Source organism: Puccinia triticina, chromosome 5A (genome assembly GCF_026914185.1).
Source record: "Puccinia triticina chromosome 5A, complete sequence".
Taxonomy (NCBI): domain Eukaryota; kingdom Fungi; phylum Basidiomycota; class Pucciniomycetes; order Pucciniales; family Pucciniaceae; genus Puccinia; species Puccinia triticina.
In genome coordinates this window covers 6519338-6539443 of record NC_070562.1, presented here as the reverse complement: position 1 = coordinate 6539443, position 20106 = coordinate 6519338, and the positions used below count along the sequence as shown (strand labels likewise).

At 46.1% G+C, this 20106-nt stretch overlaps 4 protein-coding genes across 4 annotated transcripts; 3 read left to right on the top strand and 1 right to left on the bottom strand.

Annotated features, from left to right (window-relative positions):
- Window positions 1-2408: 2408 nt before the first annotated feature.
- Window positions 2409-4245, top strand: PtA15_5A752 (uncharacterized protein; the record flags this gene model as incomplete). Its single annotated transcript, XM_053169547.1, has 7 exons — window positions 2409-2451; window positions 2523-2911; window positions 3011-3032; window positions 3134-3250; window positions 3329-3415; window positions 3516-3831; window positions 3912-4245. The coding sequence occupies 7 exons, from the start codon at window positions 2409-2411 to the stop codon at window positions 4243-4245; spliced, it is 1308 nt and encodes a 435-aa protein (XP_053020733.1).
- A 1250-nt stretch (window positions 4246-5495) lies between these two features.
- PtA15_5A751 (uncharacterized protein) lies at window positions 5496-6096 on the top strand (the record flags this gene model as incomplete). The annotated part of the gene is made up of 5 exons (XM_053169546.1): window positions 5496-5498; window positions 5565-5674; window positions 5781-5815; window positions 5909-5980; window positions 6086-6096. 5 exons carry the CDS (start codon window positions 5496-5498, stop codon window positions 6094-6096), a joined length of 231 nt encoding a protein of 76 aa, XP_053020732.1.
- A 1029-nt stretch (window positions 6097-7125) lies between these two features.
- Window positions 7126-7338, top strand: PtA15_5A750 (uncharacterized protein; the record flags this gene model as incomplete). Its single annotated transcript, XM_053169545.1, has 1 exon — window positions 7126-7338. One exon carries the CDS (start codon window positions 7126-7128, stop codon window positions 7336-7338), a length of 213 nt encoding a protein of 70 aa, XP_053020731.1.
- A 4228-nt stretch (window positions 7339-11566) lies between these two features.
- Window positions 11567-12150, bottom strand: PtA15_5A749 (uncharacterized protein; the record flags this gene model as incomplete). Its single annotated transcript, XM_053169543.1, has 3 exons — window positions 11567-11572; window positions 11643-11755; window positions 11820-12150. 3 exons carry the CDS (start codon window positions 12148-12150, stop codon window positions 11567-11569), a joined length of 450 nt encoding a protein of 149 aa, XP_053020730.1.
- Window positions 12151-20106: the final 7956 nt, after the last annotated feature.

Genomic DNA, 20106 nt, shown 5'->3' with positions numbered 1-20106 from the left:
CCCAGAAACTCCCCATCACAATCTGGGAGCCTCCCAGAGTCTCAAAGCCTAAATTCCCCTGGGAAATTTGGCTCAGATCTGGGTCTGAAAGGGGTTCCCAGATTGAGGGGAAGTCCTCCCATGGAGGACTTCCTGTCGCAATCTGGGAGCAATCTGAAAGCCTCCCAGAGTCTCAAAGCCTAAATTTCCCTGCAAAATTTGGCTCAGATCTGGGTTTGGAAGGGGTTCCCAGATTGACGGGAAGTCCTCCAATAGCAATCAAGGGTGAAAGCGCTGCGCTGAAAGTAGTGGCCCCGCCGCTGCGCCACTGCTTTTTGGGTTGGGGAAAAAGCGGGGCCCCGCTATTTTCAGCGGTAGCGCAGCGGGACTGGAGGACTTCCTGTTGAGTCTGGGAGCCTCCCAGATCTCAATTTACACAACCAAATTCTTAATTTTTGACAAAAAGGGAATTGTTTTCCTAGCCCTACAGTTCATTACTTTCATGTGCACTGGTTGAATTTTTGATAGGTGTCTTAATTTAGGATTTAGAGAGGCATCTAGAGCTCTCTAAATGATGACGGGAAGTCATCCACTGGTGCTGCGCTACCGCTTTTTGGGCTGACCGCGCAGCGGTTCCCTGCTGCACTGTGCTAAAAGAGTGCTTTTTTGTAGCGCAGCGCAGCGTTTCAGCCTTGCTCCAATTTCCCGTCAAGATCTGTGTGCCTCCCAGAAGTGATCTAGAGCCCAGAAAGCTGGATTTTCCTGCAGAAATCTAGACTCCTTGGGTCTGAACCAACATCTGCAGGGGTCCCAGATTGCATGCCAATGATGACTTCCAAGTTCCTGTTGCCAACAGGAGGGACATCTACAGCTTTCTAGATGCCCCTCTAAGTCCTAAATTAAGAGCCCTATCAAAATCCTGAACAGTGCAAATTATAGACTTCCTGTGCAATCTGGGACCCTCACAGATGCTGCTTTGGACCTGAAAAGTCTAGATGTTTGAAGGGAAATCTAGCTTTTTGGGCTTGGGAGGCCCACAGATCTTGACAGAAGTCATCCACAATGGAGGACTTCCTGTCAATCTGGGAACTCAGATTTTTCCAGATTTTGTGGGGAAATCTGGGCTCAATTGTCCCAAATCCTGGATCTGCCTAGATTGGAGGACTTCCTGTTGATCTGGAAAGTCAGATCTGAGCTGCCAGATTTCAGATTTTGCAGGGAAATCTAGGTCCCCGAAGCAATCCAGAGTCCCAAATTCCAGATTTCCCTGCGAAATCTGAAAATCCAGACTTATTCAAAAATGGCGGGAAGTCCTCCATTGGAGGACTTCCCGTCAATCTGGGAACCCAGATTTTTCCAGATTTTGCGGGGAAATCTGGGCTCGATCTTCCCAAATCCTAGATCTTCCCAGATTTCCCTGCGAAATCTGGGAGAATCTGGCTTTCCAGATTGGCGGGAAGTCCTCCATTTCCCTGCGAAATCTGGGCTCAATCTTCCCAAATCCTAGATCTTCCCAGATTTCCCTGCGAAATCTGGGAAAATCTGGGTTTCCAGATCAGCGGGAAGTCCTCCAATGGAGGACTTCCCATCAATCTGGGAACCCCTTCCAGACCCAGATCTGTGCCAAATTTTGCAGGGAAATTTAGGCTTTGAGACTCTGGGAGGCTCTCAGATTGCTCCCAGATTGCGAGGACTTCCTGTCGATCTGGAAATCCAGATCTGAGCCGCCAGATTTCAGATTTCGCAGGGAAATCTCGGTCCCCAAAGCTCCCCAAAGGGATCCAGAGTTCCAGATTTCAGATTTTTTCAAAGTTCACCGGAAGTGCTCTGGATGATTTCCTTTCACATCTGATACCCTTGCAGTTGTGGATCTAGACCCAAAAAGTCTAGATTTTCCCAGCAAAATGATAAATCTAGCTTTTGGGGCTCCTCACCACTTCTGGGAGGCCCTCAGATCTTGACAGGAAAGTCACACATTGAGGGAGATCCATAAATTTGGAAAAATTGAATTTTCATGCCCTCATGCCAAGTGACAGGAACCCCACTCCCCGGACCAGATGAATTGGGTATTTGTTAGATCCAATCCCTCCTGTGAGGTTATCCTTGTGTGACTGGCATTCATACCCTCATTGATGTTTTTGAACAACATGCATTGCCAATCTCAGCAAAATCAGAGCCAAAAACGCGGCATACACGCCGCGTCTTTAAGACTGGGTTAGATGGTGAGCGCCACTTTTCCCTTAAATGCGAAAATTCCTGGATTTGTGAGCCCATTTATGGGGGGTTTCCTCGGCCCTATCACGCCCAGCCAGGGGTCCCGCGAAGGCGTTGTCCATGTTGTCTGCAATTGACATCGACATCGACATCGTACCGAGAACACCACGTTAACTCGATTGACTCGAGCAATTCGACTGTACATTTGAGATAGGATGGAACGGGACGGACGAATAGAGGTGCTACTACTCGGAACGGGTAAGTCTCTTTCCACTACACATGAGAACATGGCCTGGACAAAGCTGAGGGGATGGGAATGTCTTCCAAAGGCACGTCGGGGCAGGTTCCCTCGATCGCCTGTCTGACCGATCCGCACGGCCAGGGATGCCGATGTTGCCGCTCGCCAGACCGCAAAGACACCCGCCGAAACACCTCCGCTCTCGTCCGGATCCACCAGCCCTCTTGTCCTCGCGACCATGGCCACCATCCCCCCTCTGCGCCTGCGTCTTCTCCCCTGCACGTCTTGATCGACGTCGGCAAAAGCTTCTGCGAGGCCGCGAGAGAGTTTTTTCCCGTCCATCGCATCCGCAGGTTGGACGCCGTCCTTTTGACCCATCCTCAGTTCAGTCTCTCCTCTCCCTCCTTTTACTCTTTCCTTCTGCGGGCGCTCAGGGCTCGATCTAATGTATCGCTCGATGCTTTTCTTTCTACTCTCAAAGTGCAGATGCAATCGTCAGTCCTCCTTCTTTCTTCCCTCGAGTTTTTCTAGGGGCTGATATGAGCTAATCTCTCTGGTTTTGTGTCGGAATGTTTGAAGAACGGGTTGGATGATTTGAGGGGTAAGTGAAGAGCCCGACCCACCGCCATCGGCAGCCGCCCGTCTATGATGACAAGTAGATGACTGAGCGTGTACACGAGAAAAAAAAAACATACGATGTAGCGTGGACGTTGGGAGGTGCGATCCAAGACTCGATCGCGATATATTGTAACGAATACACCCACGCTGAGATCTCGAGAATGCACCCTTATTTGGTGGACAGCCATGCCAAAACTGGCGGTGCGCCATCCGTCTCTTTTGCGGGGGTTAATTTTCTGACTGTTTGTTTGTCTATGCGATACCTTCTGTTCTTTTTAGGCGGTGATGTCCCTCAATTCACGTGGAACATTATTCGCGATGGAACCGCGTTCAATCTTTTTGGGATCGAGATCCTTCCTCTGCCTGGTCAGTTCTCCACACACACACCCCACACGGTCGAAGACTCTGCTTATCAGTCAATTTTTCTCTTGACGCCGCAAAATTTGGGTTTGCTTGGGATGGGCAGTGCATCACGGGAAGTTTTTCGACGCGAATGCAGGCAACAAGCCGTACATCTGCACGAGCTATCTGCTAGACAAGAGTGTCTACTATGTGTCGGATGTCTCGTTGATTCCGGAGGAGACGTTGGAGCAGCTCGAGAAGAGTTTGATTAGATCCGATGAGGATCGCAAGAGGAGTGGCGGATTGCTGAAGGTCTTGATCATCGACACTCTGCGCCTCTTGCCCCACGCCTCCCACTTCGGAGTCGCCCAGGCACTCCAGATCGCCAAGAGACTCAACCCAGTCCGCACGTACCTCGTCGGCTTCACGCATCGGGTCTCGTCAGCTGTCTCTCTCTCTCACCTTTTCACGCTCTTTCCCCACCGTGACTAACGTTCCGCGGTGCTCTCATATCAACCAGACACGAGTGCTGGACGTACTGCTGTGAAGCGATCAGCCAGGGCCGTCGATCGACCGAATTCGACTCCATCGCACGCCCTGACTATGTCCAACCTCAAGGTTCCGAACAGGGCTTCGTGGAGAAATCGCGAAATGCCAGTGAACTCGTGCTTCTCGAAAAGGGTGTCATCGAAGATTATGAGTGGTTTACACGCCGCGCGCTCCAGCTCATCGAAGCTGGCGCTAACCCTCAACTGAGCTCCTCCGAGAACATGCCCTGGGTTAGGCCGGGCTTTGATGGCTTGGTCATCCGCACTCTTCCGGGCTCCTCCGTCACTGATGATTTCTATCATTGATTGGTCTGTCCATATTGTCTAATTTTTGTTTAGTAAAATCGTTTTTTGCATTTTTGTAGAGTGCTTCTTCATGTGATATGTACTCTCACTGTCATCCAGAGTTTAGGCATGAATACAGCCAACAGGCAAACTCTCATGTTGAGGCATGCCTGACAATTGTCCAGTCATTGGCATGAGTGTTTCAAAGTTTACTATGTCAAATGCCGAAGTGTCTAGCCTACACCTGCTACAGTTCATATCCTCCACCACTTCAGACATCCAACTTTGTATTGCGGCTAAGAAGGAAGTGGTGGATGATATAGACTGGACAATTCCTAACACAAGAGTCTCTTTGTCCATGCCTGAGTAGATGATAGTGAGAGTACTTAAATATCACAGTAAGAAGGAGTTTGACTTGGTTGTTCTTGTTCACCGACGACCCGATGGCAAACTTGGACGCAAACAGCTTTGCTAGTTTCTTCAAATCGATGCCTACACATGTCGATCCACAGCAGGAGATAAAGGTTTTTTTTTTATAGGAGAGGGAAGGTTTTTGGAGACGGACCGAAGAGATCGAGGCCATGGATTGTGGTGATCCGCTTGCGCTGCGTCCGCTCCACCGTCTTCACAGTCACCTTGTTCGTCTTCGACTTCTTCATCCGGCTCGCCTTGGGCTCTTCCTGGGCCTCCTTCTTCAGCGCCTCCGTCTCGGCCTTCTTCTTCTTCTTCTCCACCTCCTCCACGCTCATGCTTTCCAGCGCATTCTCCACCCCTCCATGCAGCTTCTCGTCTAGCTCCTCGTCGTGCTCTGTCAACTATTTCTTGCATCTGTTTGGTCGGCTTTAGTCTCTCTCTGTGATTGTGTATCTGTTTGGAGTGTGTTTTTGGGGAGTCGACTCAGCTTGGATATGCTCGTCCCATACTCGCAATCCTTGGGCGGGAAACTACAAACTTGAAGGGAAGGATGAGTGTCTTTATTTCTGAGGAGAGGTGGTGTGTGCGACGGACTCTGGCAGTACAAGAGCTTGATGGCTTGGATGGGCTGTTGAGCCGCGGCATCGGCACTCGATGTCGTTGGTTCTGAGTCTGCGTTCTCGGCGATGGCCATCTCGATGTCTATCGTCTCGGATGGAGTTGGCGGCGGAGGGGAGGCAGAGCGAGGAGGGAGTCCGGGTGTCCTCAAGCTTGTCTTCGTCTGCGGAACCACTAACAACACAGTGCAACCATAATCGACATTCTGAAGACAACCATCGGCCCAAAGACACGGAGAAATGGTGAGTGCTTCAGACATCTTCTAAAACCCAAGACATACTAATTCGAATCTCCCTTTCTTTGAAAAGTCGGCTCTGTTCAACTTCCAGTCGCTTTTACTAGTGATCCTCTTGATCATCTGCACGTGTACTTATCTGAGAGCAACGGCGCCTAGTCTCGTCGATCGGAACAAGAACGGGTAAGCACCTTCCTGTCTCCAAAAACAACCACCCCCAGAAATAAAAGCGTGTAATCTTCCTTGCGCTCTGCGTGTCTCTCAATCCTTCGAGGGCTTTTCTTCACAGGGTCTTTGGACTCTTCTGGAAATTCGCAAGGATTGGTGGGTTTGGTTGTTTTGTGATTGGTATCCTTCATTGTCCAAACTGATCTTCTAGACATTCTCCTTTTTTATGTTTGATCGGATGTGGATAAGCGGCGAGGTCTGCAGGCGAACGGCTGTCGCCTTATGTGGCCATCGCGTGTGTGACGATGGCCGGCGTAATCGGTCCGTCACTTTCTTCTCCAATAACCTCCTCTCTCGCTAACCTTCATCTCTTCCCGGACCATCTCTTAAACAACTTTTCTCTCGGCCTTCCTACTTTCCAAACAGTTATTGGTTAAGAAAATGATATTTCTGTGGTAAAAGAAAGGAAGAAAAATCATTCAAGAACATCTCGCAGGGGTGCCAAGAACCGTTGGGGATGATTCAATACCTTGTATAACTGTAAACTATAGTCTGACCGAAAACAAAGTCAACAGATTAATCAACCAAGAAGAAAGGAAGAAATCTACCGAAAACCATCCGGGGAACCTATTTTTTTGCCTTCTTCGAGGTCTCCATAATGTCTGCTGATCAGCATTTCAGAATGGAGCTTGACCATGAAGGTACATTGACGTACATGACCATCCCAATTACAAAAGAGTCAGGTCTGTCTTAACTGCCTTTTCTCAATCGGTTTACCTAATCATGTGAGCTTCATTGCTCGCCTGCCAGTCGTTTATGTGTGTACAAAGCTGTATGTCTCGCAGATTCGAGAAAGGATGGGAGGGAATGCCATTGGGAGTGTACGCTTGCCGACACCGAGTGATCACTGACCGGCATCAAGCAAAGGAAGTACATAATTGGGTCACCTGCAGCCAAGAAACTCACTGGGAGGATCCCACCCCGCGCTGTTTTTCCCCTCCATGTCCGGTGTCAATGTCCGATCCAACTTGCACACACATCTTTTCCCCTAGCTAGTTTGGGTGGGCTGCTGAGTTTCATACCTGCTGCAGGCATGTGATCATCTCAGCGATGGCTTGATGCTGCTTCAGCCGGCTCGAGAATGATCAGAATGACAACAGAGCTCCAAGAGCCCATAAATACTCGTCTGACCCTGTGCTCGAAGAAATTCACGCATTTGCCGCCACCAACATTTGTTACATGTCATCACTGCGAAACCAGCAAGCACCAATCATTTCATCCATCCATACGTCCACAAGCCAGTCGTTCACCGACGGATTCTACCCTGTATTTTAAATATCATCATCTTCTTGAAACTGAAAGGTGTGTCATAAATGCTTGTTTGCAACTCAGTCCGAATCCACTTGTGTCAAGCCTCTAATCTCTGATCCTTGAGTTCTTCTTACCCAGACCCTCTATTCGGCACGATGGTTCAGTTCGGTCAAATCTTGCATCCTTTGGTCCTCCTTTCGGTCATCTCCCTGCGACTTGCCCCCGTTGCGTCTTGGCGTGGCTGGCCGTGGGCATGGAAAACTGCGATCTTACCTTGTCCTCCTGAGCCCAACCCATGCCATATGCGTACTGGTCCTCGTCCTGGACCTGCCCTTTTTGAAGGATTCCACCCTCCTGGCCTTCCTTAATAACACGCTCTTTCAGTGCACCATGAATCATATCTTCCTTGTTACCTATCAAAGTTAATTCTCTGTCTTCCGGGTCTTCTTGCTTTACATACTGGACGTAGCTTCCCCTGCTCTGGCATCCAAATCGTTCCTGTTTTTCCCTTCAATCAATCCATCTGTTCCTGCATTTTGTCAAATTATTGGGCTCGTGATTTCTTCTTATTTGAATCAAAAAAGGATAGATACTGTGGGGATTTGCCCGCCGCCGACTGAGCGGAACCGTCGTGATCAAGTGATGAGGGGCTGGAAAATGGATGGTCAAACAAGCCTACTGTGGCATCAGTCTCTGCCACACAAGTCTAAGAGATGGCGGAATCTTGCTTCCAGTTTGATGCCGAACTTATCACCAGTCCCTCGCCTGCCGGGGGGCACGGCGCAACTGGGAGGCTTTGTTAAGCGCGGTTTGATGCTGATTCGCCTTATAACACGCCCACTGAGTCAGGCTGAGTCCCTCGAGAATTCTGCATGCATTGGCTTGAACGAGGGAAGTGTTGTTGTGCAACTTGGATCTCATGTGGAGTCTCCTTTTTCCCCTCCTCTCCCTGTCCTAGATAGGACCTAAGCTCTAGAGTCTCTTGGACTCGGTCATATATGCTCAACCAGCCCCTCCCGAAGGAGGTGTGGCTTTTATCCTTGTGCTGCGGCAAAATTGAGCTCCGACGCAGCAGTCATGACAGCTGAGACAGCTGTAACACCTGAGTGATATCTAAGGTCTATATTTAGGGTATGGCCACTATAGAGACCCGCACTGACAATTTTCATTACATTCCTCACCATGTGGCATGCAACAGGCATCAAGGAAAGGAAGGATGTTAAGTCACTCACCTGCAACCAAAAGATTCACATGGAACCTTCAAAACACCGCTGATTTTTCCCTCCATGTGGCATATGACTTGGCCCCAAGCAAGTTTGAGTAGGCTGTTGAGTTTTCATAGCTGCATAGACATGTGAGAGATAGTGGTGTGAGTATGTGTCTATTGTCAATGCTGCTGTAGCTGGCTTGGGAATGATTAGAGTGACACCAGAGTTCCATAAAATCCCATAAATATGGTATTCAAAATTGCATATGTCAGTATTTACATAAAATCATAAAACCAATTTTGGCTGGGAGATGTCAGCGTGCATAAAACTTAAAGTGACATCTCCCAGCCAAAATTGAAGTTTATGATTTTATGTAAAAAAATCTTATGCAATTTTGAATACCATAAAAGTACAGCCATTCCAAAAAAGCTTGGCTTCTTTCAACGGTGAAAAAATCCGATACAATACATGTATTGGGCAATACAGTGTATCATATTTGAAAATTGATACAGCATTACTCAAAAGCTGTATTGTATCGACTCATACAATACAATAAAAACATATCGTATCAAAGATCTAATGTTTTGTATTGATCTTTTGCGGATTGGGTGCAATACTGATACAGTATTGATACTGTATCAGTGGGATTTTTTTTTAAAAAATGTTATAAAGCCTATCATTGCACTTTTAACCACTCTTGGGTACTCATCTTATCCCTAGCCACCCTTGGCTACTAATTTTCATAATATATTCCGGTGTGCTATTGTGATCTGCAGAGATCTAACTGTTTGACAAGCGTATTTTGAGGTACAAGCTACTATGAAGATAGAATTGCAAAAGTGCCAGGAAAACATTTGAATTAGTGCGCCGACTTTTTTCCCTTGCCAGCTTTCTCTTTTGTGGCCTGGGTGATGACATTTTGAGCCGATTTGAATGGACCATCCGGCTTGACACCCTGGACCAACCATTGGTGGGAGCTTACACATTGCTCAATCGTTTTAGCTGCTAGACTACCTCGATCGCCACCACATGTATTGGCGGCAGCCAAGAAACACCTCTCAACACTTGCTGACATTGCACAGCAAGATAGGTAGTCCCTGGCCAAGAGAGCCAAGATTGGGAACTCGTGGCCATGGTCCTATATGTAGTTGAATATTAGCAATGGTCCATAATTGGGATTTGAAGTCAAGATTGAAGTTGTACTTGCCTTCCACCATTTCAAGCACTCGCCCGCTTCAGAAGTGGGTAACTTGAACTTACCATCCAAGTAAATAGTAAGCTCGTCATCCAAAGGGGAGATGTCGACCGCATCAGGGAAGTAGTCGACTTCAGCTAAAGCTTGGCTGTTTCCTTGGTGTACATTTTGAGAAGGCAGGGCTGGTTCCTTTGTACCTGTTGCGGCATCAAATTGCACTTTCCGATCTTGAAAGAGTTGGTTCAATAATTCTAGAGCGTATTCGTAATGGGTTGGAAATGACATCTTGAACATTGAAAGGCAAAAGCTAGGATTCAGAGCAGTTGCTATAAGTATTGCATCACATGCCAGTGCCTTGTTAAGATACGTTTCCGTTTTGGCCGCCATTGCTTGAAGCATTTTCCGGAACTTGATTTCAGTGGAGGTGATTGATTTTATCTTCTCTTTGATGAAGGCCTTGATGTACCGGTATTCCGAAATCATTAAGCAGGCGGATGAGTGGTCCCCTTCGAGCTTCTTGGTCAGGAAATAAAATTCCTGATGAAGCGCAGAATTATTTGATAAGATTTTAGAAATAATCACGAGGATTGAAAGACGTAGACTTACACCAAGCATATCATTTAGCTTCTTAACAACGTCCCACTCCTCTCAACATATCTCAATCTTGTTGTAGTAATTTTTTCCACCCTCACGCTCTTGTTGGTCCCGTTGGTTATTGAGGAGTTTACGAATAATATTACAAGCTTGGTATCCACGATCACGGCTTTGGAACCTGATATTCCAGCGTATCCCATACCCTGCGATGAGACTAGGTCCATCGTAGTCAAGTTTTTTGCACCATGTATCGTATTCAGATTGTTTGGCGGCTGAGCATGTAATGCGCTGAATGATGAAGTCAACCTGAAGATAATAAAAATGAAAATATGTAAATAGCTTGTTGTTTGAGTATTTGATGAGCGTTAAGAGAACTAGGAAATTTTTGACCTTTTTCAAGATTGAATCAACCTTATTCTTGCCTTTGGTGGGATATTCTGGAAGATTGTCCTCATCATTGCTGTCTTCAATCAAAACTTCTTCTTTGTTGTTCACATTGGCCTCCGGGTCCAATATAACATCCTCAGGAACAAAATCATCACAAGGTTCAATCTCTTCGGACTCCTTGATAATCGGAGTCAGACCAGGTACAAATCCAAGGGTATCAGTCTTTTCGGTCTGTTGAACTAAACCTTTAGCCAAAAGTTGAATAGCCTTGAGCCCCTTGTTAAGGATGAGGGCAATCTTGTGGCAAATACATTGTATGTGGTTTTTGGAAAGATTTGGATTGACACCAGTCTTCTTGATGATGAGTCAATCAACCGCGCGGGCCATAGTAAAGTTATTTGAACCGGAGTCAGTCGTTTGGGCTAATATGTAATACCACAAAAAAACCAATTCTACGTTAGTTCAGCTTATGAAATGAATGACATGAAAGATGTGACTTATCTTATCTTCAAGATGAAACTTTGTCAGAATATTAGCAAACAGTATTGCCAGAAGCTTCCCCTTGTGATTTGACGCAATGTACTTGAGACCAAGATGCGATATTTTAAAGCTCCAATCTTTGGTGATATAAGCAACCGAGATTCCCAGGAAGGCGTGATGATTGCCTTTAGTAGTCCATACATCATGGATTAACGAAAATTTTGAGCTGAGTTCCTGTGATTTTAAATCGTTCATCTTAAACTCAGCAGGTTTCTTTATAAGTTTTCACCTACAAGAACAAAATAGGAGGATAAAACATACTTGTAACGTTGAGACCACTTTGCTTTGAAGATTTAAATAGATTTGATGTGCCTTGGTCGCGGCCCAAACTCGCGAGTAAAGGTGGACTCCGTGTTGGGCATAGTCAAAAGCAATTGAAAGAAGAAAGTCTTCAATCCAATTCCAAGGCAGCGCAGATCAAATCAGCCACATCACAAGTAGCTGGTTGAAAACCCGAGCATTGAACGTAGGTTTCTTGAGATATGATTTTATACTTCCTCTCTTGACATCTTTTGCAGTTAATGGTAGTTTCGCCCCCGCCGCAATAGCTTCCAATTGTGATGCGCAAGGTATTCGGTCAATATTTCCATCGCAATGTTTCACAAGGTTGGATTTTGTCCCAGCGCCCTTTTTGTAGACTTTTGCGCACCATCGGCATTTGAACATCTGTTTTTACCCCTGAAAGAAAAGGCACATTTGAGATAAAGTTTTTAATGTGATTAAAGATAAGTTAAACATGAAATCATACCTGATCATCTTCCTTTGCATGAAATGGGGCCTCAAAGTAGTCGAGGATGTCATTGAATTGAGTTGATTTTTTTTGGTAGGACTTCCGAACCTTTGAATTCTCGGCATCAGAATCTTGAGTGTAATCCATTGGATCATCAACAGTGTTATGTGAGTCAGAATCATCATTGGTAGTGACATTTTGAAATTTTCCGCTTCCACTTGGTTGATGATTTGCGCTTCTTTTTGGCTGAAGATGTAGTATTGGTCTTTTTGCGGGTTTGCGATTGAGATGGTTGGGAAGGGGTGTTCTGAGTTTGAATATCGCCAGAAGGGTTGGACTTGGAGTGAATAATTGGATCTGAGCTAGAATGTTTGGTAGGAGTAGCTGGTACCAAGACAGATCGGCCGGATTGGATGTTGGATTGAACAAAGTTTGAATCAGAACGGATGGGGGTTCTGATACAAGTAGAGCAACGGGAGGGTGCTTGAGATGGAGTTTGATGTGGTGTCACAGATGGTCTTGCCATTTTTGAGAACTTGACGGATGGGGTGATGAAGGGAAGGGTGGTGGAGGGTGGTGGTAGTAGTACTGGTAGTGGTAGGGTACACGATTGGCAGTCACTGGAGTGGTAACGTAGCTACATTATCACATCCACACCCCAAACACCGGTGATAAAAAATACACCCTGATGTGTACTGATATGTCAGCTGGATTTTATTGCGCTGCCTGAAACAGACCGGCAAAATCCGGGTATTGAATTGGGCACCAAATACATAAACTAGATATACAAAGTATTGTATTGGGATAATGATAAAATACAGATCCAATGTATTGGGTGGTATTAAAATACGATACGGCTCAATACTGATACCTGTAACGTATCACTTTCACCGTTGCTTCTTTGGAGGGAATTTCCAGCAGAAATTCTTTTTGGAATTTCCAACTTGTGTGTATCCAACAACAAGGTTGGACAGATGGATATCCATCCCCACAAGCGCAGTCGTTTAGAGGATGCTACTGGCCAAGCTGTTTGGTAGCAAAAAGAAATGCTGGCTGCGGGGGGACCAGCATCTTGACACCTGGGTGTGTCCATCATGATGGCAGACTGGGGTAAAAATTGGTCAAGGATTCCAATTCTGGAATCAAAAAAGGGTGGAAATGAGTATAAGTCAGTGATTGAGCTCACCTTCCCGTGATATAGGTGCCCTGCATATACCAATGATGTAGGCATAGATATCCAAATGCCCAACCTTGATACATACTTCTTTGCATACAAGGTTGGAAAATCCCACTGGAAATTCCAGCAAAAATTCCTTTCAAAGGAACCAAGCTTTTTTGAAATGGCTGTAGTCTGGCAACAACTCATCTGCCACCACCAACCCCCCTGGCCACTATCACTTCTGCGCTTGGACAACTACACACCCCCCATTCAACCTTCAACCAACGGTGAAACTTGTATTGTATCAAAATAGATGTATTTTGGATGTATTGGTTATCAGATACAATACATGGTTTTCCAAAACTGTGTATTTGGGTGCCCAATACAATACAATACAATATACCATGTATCAGGGGAAATACATGCTGTATTGTATTGAAATACATGTATTTGTGATGTATCTGATATCTGATACAATACACAATTTTCCCAAAACTATGTATTGCCAATACAGATACAAACACACATATCATATCAGTTTCACCATTGCTTCAACCCACTTATTAGTTTTACTCTTAACATGTATAAAAACTCTTCAATTTTCAATACTTGTTACCCAATTGAATCAACCTGAAAAATGGTTGCACCCCATCCACCCCACAAACCCACATCACAACTCATTGTCCCTAGTTGTTAAGTAAAGATTTCATCAGGTACCTCTTTGCGGGTACCTTGTGTCCGTGGGCAGGTACCCGCCAGCAGGCAGCAGGTACCTGTTTGCGGGTACAGGTGCGGGTGCGGGTGCCTGGCCTGATGAGCTACAGGTACCTCCCAAAATACCCCCCCCGGGCACCGGTGACCCTGGAACATGTCACATGTATGTATGTGGCCCCCAGGGCCCAGATATCCACAGCACCCACCCACTCTGTCCGGACTCCGCACCAAATCATAATACACACCTTCGCCATGGGGAACAGTAGAAAGCACCGCAAGGAGACCAAATCATCACTATCCAGTTCCCCAGCCCCATCTAAAGAAACTGTCAACAAGGATCGCAATCGAGGAGGACACAATATTGGCAACGATTCCAACGTTGAACATCTGCCTACAGGTTCCGAACATGTCGCAAACGTGCTCACGGACGAACAAGAGCTCAGTAAGCCACTCGCTCATCTAGTATACACATTCTATAAGCATAATTTGATTTTTGTCTGCCTTTGAATGTTCCAGGAAAGGCGCGACGGGTTCATAAGAATCAACTCAGCGGGTGCTATGCATTTTTTGATCCCCCTATACTTGCCGACCAAAAGGACAAAAATGGTCGCCCAATGATCGCTTATCCGTGTAAGACGTCAGTTGGTTTTTTATTTTTGTTTTTCTCCTTAAAATCTTTGTGAATGTATCTAACTCTATTGGTGTACCTTTTCCTAGCTGTGGCAGCAAGATCCACCGACCAATTTACGAGACATCGCCAACAAACCTAGCAAAACATGTTGCCAGTTGCACCAAGAGGGAACGTGAGTCACAAGGGAATCAGAAACTTGGCGCCATGGGGGTATCAGGAACGGGTGATATTGACCCACGCGAGGTGAATACATCATTTGATTTTTTCATTCTTCCTTTCATCGACTAAAGTCAATTATCTGGTAGGTCCCCCAGCTTTGTGCCATTTGGTGTGCACAAGCAGCGCGACCATTTACTTCGCTCGGAGAAACATCACATCTTGGACTCTTACATCCCATGGTCGTCAAGAATCTTCCAGCGCACAGAACAGTCTTGAATGACATTGCAAAGCTATATACGGCTGTACAAGAGTCACTAATTGAATCATTCAAGGTAAGCTTGATCTCTTGTGCCTGCTCTCGGATTTGATTTGATCAAAATGACTCGTAACCTTTGTCTTTTCAGCATCATAAGGGTGCCATGTACCTCGGGCTTGACGCTTGGCAGTCTCCCAATGGATTCAACATCTTAGGAACAGTTCTATATCGGTTGGTTGAAGAAGACAAAGGTGGCTTGCACTTGGATGCCGTGCCGCTTGACTTTGTAAGGTTGCAGAAGAGCCACACTGGCATTTACTTGGCCGAGACCGTCCAGCTTATTGTCGAAAAGTTTGGCCTGAAGGACAAGGTAAGTTCTCAAGACTCACACATCTATATACTCATCCTCTTCTGTGTAATTTCACTGATTGATAATTCTACTAATTTAGATTCATGGAATTGTCACGGACAATGCATCAAACAACCGCACTATGATCAAAGAGATCAAAACTTACTGGTGGCCTCGCTTCAAAGGTGAAACCCAATGGGTTCGTTGTTTTTCTCATGTACTCAATTTGATTGCCCAGATCATCCTGAGACCCTTCAGAAGCCACAAGAGAAAGAAGAATGTCAATCCAGTCTTAAACTCTGATAGCGAGGCATCAGACGAGGAGGAAGAAGAACCTGAGGATCGAGATGATCAGATCCAACTGTAAGTTTTTCTTATCCGCTGATAATCCTTCAGTGATTTCTAAACTGAAGGGACTGGTCACCGGTTTGATAGCTTGACCGACAACTATCCAGATGGCAACGAAGACAACGACCATGATGAGGATGATAGTTCAATTGTCAACGATTCGGTACTGGCGGCCGAGCTCATTGATGATGAGGAGGTGGAACTTGAGGATGACGATGTAAATGACTTAAGTGAGGAAGAGCATGATGATCGATACACATCCAAATCATGCAAGAAAACGTTAGCCAAGGTAAGCCCATCTTTCTAGTTTCTGCTAACAAATCAGCCAATCACTTATATTTATTCAAATTGTTTAAATTTAGTTTTGAGCGATTTCTAGGAAGCTGAACAAGTCACCAAATTCAAAGGCTAACTGGATGACTTCCCGTGGGCTAAAAAGCCAGAGCTTTCAGGCCAGGTTAAACCTTACTGGCTGGTGAGCACTTGATCTCAATCACTTTTCACCAGCCAGTAAGATTTAGATCTGTGAAATTTTGGTCTGTACGGGGGGCGTAGATCCTACGGGAAGTCTTCCACTTTGTGGAGATATGCCAAGATCTGGAGTGCTTGAGGCCGCATAACGTTGGCTGTGACGTCTGTACTAGGTGGAATTCAACCATGACTCAATTGGCTAGTATTGTGCGATGCTCAGAAGCAATGTAAGTTCATCTTTTGCTGCTCGCATTTCCAACCCAAGGAATTGATAAGTGTGCCTTTGAAGCCTTGAGTGGCAAAAAGACAGAAGGCATGGCCTATCTCGAGAATACCACATCAATGATGATGATATTTCCTTAGCTGCCGACCTTGTTGAGGTACTTGAACCATTTTATGAAATTACGCTGCAAGTATCAGTCCGTGGGGCCGCTCGAATATCGGACATTGTTATCTTTATCGACCAAATCACCTGTCATCTCTCTACCGTCATCTCTGATAAGAAAAAGTACCCGCCAGCTTTGCGGAATGCATGCCGTGCCGGTCTCCAGCTCACGAATAAATATTACACACTGACTGACAACTCGCCTTTGGACCGAGTTGCTATGGGTATGTTTTGATTTCATTTTCTCATCATGAATCATGTAGACTGACTGTAATTCATCAGTCCTTCATCCGTCTTTCAAAGACGAATACTTTAAGCTAGCGAAGTGGAAACCAGAGTGGATTCAGGAATCCATCCGACTCACGCGTGAGATGTGGGAAGCCCACTACAGGCCTTCACCTCAGGCAACTAATTCCCAACCCCCAAATCCTCCTCCAAAGGTAACTGAAACAACAAAAAATAAACTGTGTAACTAGTCTCATGCTAATCATTGATTTGAAAATCACAGCAGCCGCATGCAGGTATAGTCGCAGGTTTGGTTGGCGCCTCTGAAGCGCGTGGAGGTAGCGTCCCTACAGATCCGCTCTCTATGTGGCTTGCTGGAGGGTTGAGTTTAAATGAACTAGGAGGGCCGGTGAACCCCCTCAAATGGTGGATGCGACAACGACGCGCAGGTAACACTCATGGGGGTCTGTCCCAGATGGCCCTGGATGTTCTTAGTTGTCCAGGTAAGATTTTTCATCTTTCATCACTTTCTGATTGCAATACTCATTGATTTAATCATATACATATTAGCAACAACTGTTGACGTGGAGCGTGCTTTCAGCTTTGGAAGGGATTATGTATCTCTCCAAAGGCATTGACTTAGTGCGTCCTCAGTTACGAGAGGAATGGCTGTTGAATTTTACGCGAAGAACGGGGCAATACAGAGTGGTGTCTTACGTAAATGGAAGACCGATAAGAGGAACAATGCAAAGTTCAAGGGCAAGGGCAAGGGAAGATCAACAGGAAACTGAATTAAAGAAGGATGATAGTTTCTTACTTATTATCTTGAAATGAATTGTTGGCTGGCATTTTTGCCTCAAAAAATGCCAAACACCCGCGGGTACCTCCCCCAGGTACCCGGGTACCTGCTCCCTGCCCCTCAGGGGGGTGCGGGTGCCAAGGATTGGTGGTTTTTTTGGGGAGGTACCCGCACCTGTGGCGGGTACCCGGGTAACAAGTGACATCTTTATTGTTAAGATTACCACACCATCTAAAGAACTTGGCCAAGTAGCAGCCCCACCCCTTGCGCTACCGCTTTTTGGGTTGTATGAAAAGCAGAAACCCGCTAATTTCAGTGGTAGCGCAGTGGTGGTCCCGCTGTGCTACCACTATTTGGCACGCAGCAGTTGCACTCTCACTGCCACTGCAAAGCAGCAGACAGTTTTACAATCTGGACTGGAGAGAAAACCAGGGTCAACCCACATGATAATTTTTTTTGCAGCTTAAGTGTTGGGGTGGTGGCACCAACAATCCAGTAACACCACATCCAAATTGCTCCTATCTCTCTTGACTAGAACCATAAGCCGGAGCATTTACTCCCTCATCCTCCACCAACAAGACAAGGCATTCCTATATTGAAATAGATCAAATTATTGTTCTTTTTGTTTAGGAAAATCTCCAGGCTGGCGGCTGAGCCACAAAAAATTGTATCACCAGAGCTGGATTTTGCATTTCTCATCAATGATAAGTTTTGTGGAATTGATTGCAGTCAAGTCCCCTTTCTTTCATTCATGTGATTTTTCTTCAAGATCCTCAAACCAAGATCCTATAGACCTCTGGTCAATGACAACTTCAATTATCCATCAGATCATCCAAAATTGATAAAACAATCCAATAAACATGTGTGAAGAAGGATTTGTGAAAGTATTTCTGCTCCATCACTCAGAATTTCTGGAAAATACTGCAAATTTCCATTGTAGATATCTGGGCCAAATACTATTATTCATTATTGCAAGAACCTGTACCATGATTTGTGGAACAGTGGCTGAGATATTTGCTATCTGAGGTGCCATTTTTGGGCCAAAAATATTGACTCCTGTAGGTAGGCCACACCAAACTTTTAGAGGCCACACAACTGAGGAAACGATGAGACGTGGGTACCTGGGGCGAAGCACAAGACCAAACTGCCCGCTACATGACCGGAAGGTCCCAGCCGGCTTCTGCACTCGCAGGCAGGTACAGCATGTCACCAGGCCACAACAGAAACATGAGAGGCATTTTTTATGTAGGCTTGTAGCATTCCTGGCCCTCTTAGCCAAGGGCGCTACAGCCTCAAGATTCAAGGCCCCGTTTGGCTGCCACGTTACACGTCATAAATGGTCAAATCTATGACGCGCGATCCCCGGGGGTTTCAAAGTTTTGGTGGCAACGGGGGGCGAACTTTGGGTCGCGGCGTCATAAATTCAACAATTTATGACGTATAACGCGGCAGCCAAAGTTTTCTCAGCCGGGCTTCCGTGTATAAAGAAACAGGACAAAAATCGGTTAATGTCCGCGACTGGTTGATGAGTGCAAGAGAGATGTAAGATTGCATGTGAGAGAGACAAGGAATACAAGAAGATAGATATGATAAAAAGAGATAAAGAGAAACAGACCTATAAAGAAACAGGACAAAAATCGGTTAATGTCCGCGACTGGTTGATGAGTGCAAGAGAGATGAGGAAATCATCAACCAGCCGCGGGTTAGACTATATATACACAAAGTTATGGACTACTGAGATATGATAAAAGATGAAACGTAGATGAGAAAAAATAGATGAGAAACAAAGTAGATGAGAAGATAGAAGTATAGATGTAGATCTAAACAAAGTTCGCTATGTTGTTAACCCATAAACTCTACAGCCCTCCCCAACATAAAGAACTTTAACTGGCCACAAAAATAATAAAGAAAAAAAAAGAAAAAAAACAAAAAAATCAAGAGAGAAAAAAATAAAAAATGGCAGAGGGATAGAGAGAGAGGAAAAAAACGGAAGGGAATCAGGCAGGGGAGTCCGTGAAGTCACGGATGTTGAGATCAGAACAGCTGGCTAGATTTTTCGCGGCGCCGAGTCGTTTGGTGAATATGTCGGCGAGTTGGAATTTGTTGGAGATCCAGACGAGTTTGACTTGATATTTCCTGACGAAGTCGTTGACGAAGTAAAATGCTCGTTGAAGGTATCCGGTTTTCTTGCGGGAGGCGTTATCCGTTGCGACCAACACGGCTGCTTGGTTGTCGCACAAAATCTCGTAGTTTCCTACGGGACAGGTGTCGTCCAGTATCAACTTGATGTTGGCCAGGGTTTGGGTAGCAATGGAGAGCGCCACGTATTCGGCAGCGCAGGTCGACATTGCCACGACCATCTGTCTCTTGGACCCCCAGGTGATGGGGTTACCGTAGTGCTGGAGAAAGTAACTGGTCGTGGATCGCTCATGTTCACCGCCCCAACCTGCATCGACAAACAGGCGGACGGCGTTGTGGCCGGGGGAAAACGTGATTGATTGTCGGGGATGTTTCCTGACATACCCTACAAGGTGGTCGAGAGCCTCCCAGTGTTCCCGAGATGGTCGGCTGCTGTACCTACAAGGTGGTCGAGAGCCTCCCAGTGTTCCCGAGATGGTCGGCTGCTGTACCGTGCCAGTAGATTGACTGCGTAGGCAATATCAGGGCGAGTCCCGCATGCTAAGTACATGAGTGACCCGAGCACAGATCGGAATGCAGTGGGATCTACTGGATCCTCGGTTGATGAAACGAGGGGTTTGTCTGGCAGCGTGGTGTTCTGATGGACTGTTCGTCGTTGATAGTCAGTCGCGATCTGCCGTGCTAAGAGGTGCTGTTCCAGGAGGATTGAGTCCGACAGGTGGCGGACGTTTATCCCGACAATTTGGTCTACGTCCGTCTTCCATTTTACTTCCAGGTGCTCAGTAAGTTGTCGTCGGAGTGTTTCCAGAGTGGTCGGGGAATTACTGGCCACCAAGCCGTCGTCGAC